The sequence below is a fragment of the Oenanthe melanoleuca genome, chromosome 2, assembly GCF_029582105.1.
Source record: "Oenanthe melanoleuca isolate GR-GAL-2019-014 chromosome 2, OMel1.0, whole genome shotgun sequence".
Classification (NCBI taxonomy): domain Eukaryota; kingdom Metazoa; phylum Chordata; class Aves; order Passeriformes; family Muscicapidae; genus Oenanthe; species Oenanthe melanoleuca.
Window position 1 is genome coordinate 91,364,773 of NC_079335.1, and position 4,218 is coordinate 91,368,990.

Sequence of the window (4,218 nt, forward strand, 5' to 3'; positions counted from 1 at the left end):
ACCAGTACAGCACCTACCATGATCAAAATGGAAGTGAATGGTCACAGCAAGCCGATCTCTTTGGGTGAGGTTCCCTCGCTTCCAGCTGGAATCCAGGTTCCTGCTGCACCACAGACAGTGATGAGTCCGGGGATCACCCCTATGCTGGCACCCCCCCCTCGCCGGACTCCCAAGCAGCACAACTGTCAGTCATGCGGGAAGACCTTCTCCTCAGCAAGTGCACTGCAGATACACGAGCGCACCCATACCGGTGAAAAACCGTTTGGTTGCACAATCTGTGGTAGAGCTTTTACCACAAAGGGGAATCTTAAGGTAAGAGGCCACATAAAACTGTAAAGGCTTGGGGAGGGGGCGGTTAAAGAGCACTGCTCTTGAACTCAGCAGGATTCAGTGCTAAGCATTAGTCCCAAAGACATGTGAGAAGGGAGCTTCTAGGAAATGCTTGCTGTACGGTGGTGGTCATTATGCTTCCTCTGTGTGGAAGATAAGGACTGGAAAGTGGCTGTGCAATGATGTGAACTTTAAAGCTGGTTACAGGTGTACATGCAGGCACATTGTAGTTCTGACAGATGTGATGGCACACCCAGTCAGCCGATGAACCTGTTCTGGGTGTTCTTACAGACCATCAATGCAAAACAACTTTGCTATAAGCGAGAAACACAGATCTTGCTCAGCTCCTTGGGTGCCTCCCCAATTTCTGTTTTCTATTCCACTTTGCAGCCATTGCAGAGTAGAAAGCTATTTCTCACAGATTTACAATGAGTTACCACAGGACCGATGGCTCCTATTCCTGCCGTTTGGTTAACAATCAGGATGCAGCCTGGGGAAGACATTTTAAATGTCCTTTTTAAAAATACTAAATTTAACAAATTAATCAGTGTTTCTGACGTGAGATAAAACATGAAAACAGACAGGATGAAAAAAGGAAAAGGGAAAAAACATCCATCTCCTAGTATGAGTAATGCCCTCGGTAATCTTCAGCATGTGAGGATTTCCAGCTTACATGTGAAATTGTCTAACCCAAGAGAGTGTGTACCCTTTAGTCTTGCAGCACTGTTTTCACTGAGAAGAAGCAAATGCACATTGAAAAACTACTACGGAACTGGGTTTTCTTTGTGTGGTATGACTGGACCTTAGAACTGTGTCTTTTCTGGAGCTGTTTTTTTTCAATGCGAATTAAAAGGCATTAAAAAAAAAAAAAAAAACAAGAGCCACTGTAAGTAACAGTATTTCAGGCTCGACACCTCACCAGAATGTGCTAACTTGGGGGTGCATCTTGTCCCTGTTCACTCTGCAGGTTCACATGGGGACTCACATGTGGAATAACGCCCCTGCACGCCGTGGCCGACGCCTCTCCGTGGAAAACCCCATGGCTCTGCTCGGTGGCGACGCTCTCAAGTTCTCCGAGATGTTCCAGAAGGATTTGGCGGCTCGGGCCATGAATGTTGACCCCAATTTTTGGAACCAATATGCTGTAGCTATCACTAACGGACTTGCTATGAAGAACAATGAGATTTCTGTCATACAGAACGGAGGCATTCCTCAGCTCCCAGTAAGTCTAGGCGGAGGCGCCATCCCGCCTCTAAGTAACCTTACCGGTGGCATGGACAAAGCTCGCACGGGCAGCAGCCCTCCCATTGTCAGTCTGGACAAAGCAAGTTCTGAAACGGGAGCCAGTCGTCCATTCACCAGATTTATTGAGGATAATAAAGAGATTGGCATAAATTAAAAGCATTCATTCCGAATAACTGTTGGACCTCTACTCGACACAACACTTGTCCTGTTCCATGTACAGCTTTTGAAACTAAGCATTAGTTTCCTGACCTAAATGCATAGGTTCCCGTTAAAGTTTTACCCATAGCAGAAATACATAACTTTGTGGCTGCTGAAAAGTTGTCTTGCAAGATCTGCATGGTACTTCTTTCAACAGTGAGTTTGACTGTTACTGAGAACTTTGAAACCTTTTAATTTAACAGAAAACAAACAAACACACCAGTCATGGGATAACTTCATTAGAAACAAAAAGAGGCTAGTTCTACATTCACTTTGCTTCTTACAAAACTTACTATCACCTGAGAAAGGGGGGCTTCATTATGGCATTCTGTCACACTTATTTGCTGGTTTTGTTCAAATTAGTTAGCAACTTGGACTATGTTTTTAGGAATCTTAATCTTAAATAAGTGATTTAGTACCCCAATGCTGTGTATTATTACAGTATCCTTGTCTGTAGTATTTATAATGTTAAGATTATGCGGGTAACAGACAATATACTAGCCCCAAACTTAAATGAAGCTTTTGTACTGCAAAATACATCTGGCTATGTGATTTTTCTTTTTTCTTTTTCCTTTTTTTTTTTTTTTTTTTTTTTTAAGCAAGTTTTGTTTTACTATGAATAAGTGGTTTCTTTCAATGCAGGCAAAATTGTGAAGTTTATTGGGAAAGATAGCATGCTTTTCATGTGCAAGTACCTGTCAGTAACAAACCTTTTTTTATTTAAATATTTGTAGCTGCTATGTGGACAGTTGTTCTATTAAATGAAAAAAAAAATGTAGTGTGGATTTTAGCTCAATGATTGGAAAACAAGTTACAGACAAACCTTAGCACCATAAATTATTCACAACATTATAAACAGTTGTGAGTAAATACTCCGTGTTATCAAAGCTGTACAATAAAAAGGTAATGTTTGTATAATGTGGTTGCAAACTCTTAATTTATACTATTGCACTTTTAGTATTTTGTATTAGGGAGGTTTGTCTATAATTTGAAACTGAACAAAGATGTAAACTATTTTATAAATAGTACTTTGACTTAAGGAATAAGGAGGAGGACCCTGTTGCAGTTTCTTGTTTTGTTTTAAGCTCAAACGATGAGAGATCTCTATCAACTAAGCAGAAAATTGCAGAGAACGGCCAGATCTTTAGGAAATATGGGGACTGCTGTTTCTTAAATGGAAATGATTCCTTTAACTTTTCTACAATGCCCACTTAATAGTGTGACCACCCCTGACAGAATTCTGATACATTTATCATAGGATTGTGATAATAAAAGTCTAGGATAGAGAAAGAAGAACATTATGTAGGTTTAATTTTCCTGTAGTCTGTTCTGTCTGTTTCACACATAACCATGAGAAAGACACTGACTGCCTAATAATAGTGGGAATTAAAAAAGAACTCTTGGGCAGCGTGAGCAGTAGCAACACACAAACGCTCTGTATTTATTTCCAACTGTCTGATTATCTTTTCAGATTGCTCCAAAGCACAATGTACTCAGATTAATCAAATATAATTTTACATTGATTGCATTGTTGGAATTATGCTGAGTAAACAAAGGGAATGGTTCCACTCATAAGTCAAGCGGGGGATGCTGAGGAGACTGGGGCTTAATCAAAACTTGAACAGTAAATGTTTTGTGTACTACCTCATTTTTGTGCATTGCAAGCATGGTGGAGTTGACACTCTGAACTTCCGTCCAGCAGAATTGCTTGAGGGACATTATGGGTAGCTGGGTAACAGCGCAAGGAGTTTTATGCCCCTGAAAAACGAATCAGACAGTGAGGTCTTCTCAGTTGAGACTGAAAAATAGGACAATCTTTCTTATAAAACAGAAACTATTGCTGTAAAAGGATGGACTATTTCTGCCATCATGTAATGGAGTGAAAGGACATTCAAAGACTTATTAGTTGTTCGTTTCTATTGGAAATGAACAATGAACTCTGCAGCTCCATTTTCTACAATGATGAGATAGAGATTTATAGATATAAATATATATCTATACCTGAGCATAATTATATATCTGTAACACCTCTACAACATAACATAATTTTTTTTGCCACGGTGTGTGGGTGGTTGGGGGTGTTTCCAAGCATTAAAGAAAAAGAAAACTGAGGTGGCTTAATGTTGCTGTATTTCAGCAATTGAATGTTTTTATTTATCTGTGTAATTTTTGGTGTGACTTTTTTTTTCTTAGTATTTGGTACCATGTAGTGTTATCTCTATTCCCTAAAGGATGTGTATAACTTTAAAAAAAGAAAAAAAAAAAAAAAAAAAGAAAAAGAAAAAGAAAGAAAAAAATAGAGAAGAAAAAATGAAAAAGGAAAAAGAGAAAAAATATGTAAAGTGTTGTAAATAAGATGGTTGATGATGGTACAGTAAGACTGACCCCATTTTGTATTCAGGGTTAGGCCATTCCTCTCTGCATGGTGAAGAGAGACACTATTTT

At 39.2% G+C, this 4,218-nt stretch overlaps 1 protein-coding gene across 1 annotated transcript in view; it reads left to right on the top strand.

The window, feature by feature from the left end:
• The window catches only part of SALL3 (spalt like transcription factor 3), a 20,349-nt gene extending 17,994 nt beyond the window's left edge, over positions 1-2,355 (top strand). The window contains exons 3-4 of the mRNA XM_056485687.1: positions 1-312; positions 1,298-2,355. The exon at positions 1-312 is cut by the window's left edge and continues 29 nt beyond it. Of these exons, the coding sequence (XP_056341662.1) occupies positions 1-312; positions 1,298-1,729 (744 nt within the window). The 3' untranslated portion in view covers positions 1,730-2,355. The remainder of the gene's footprint in view (positions 313-1,297) is intronic.
• Positions 2,356-4,218: the final 1,863 nt, after the last annotated feature.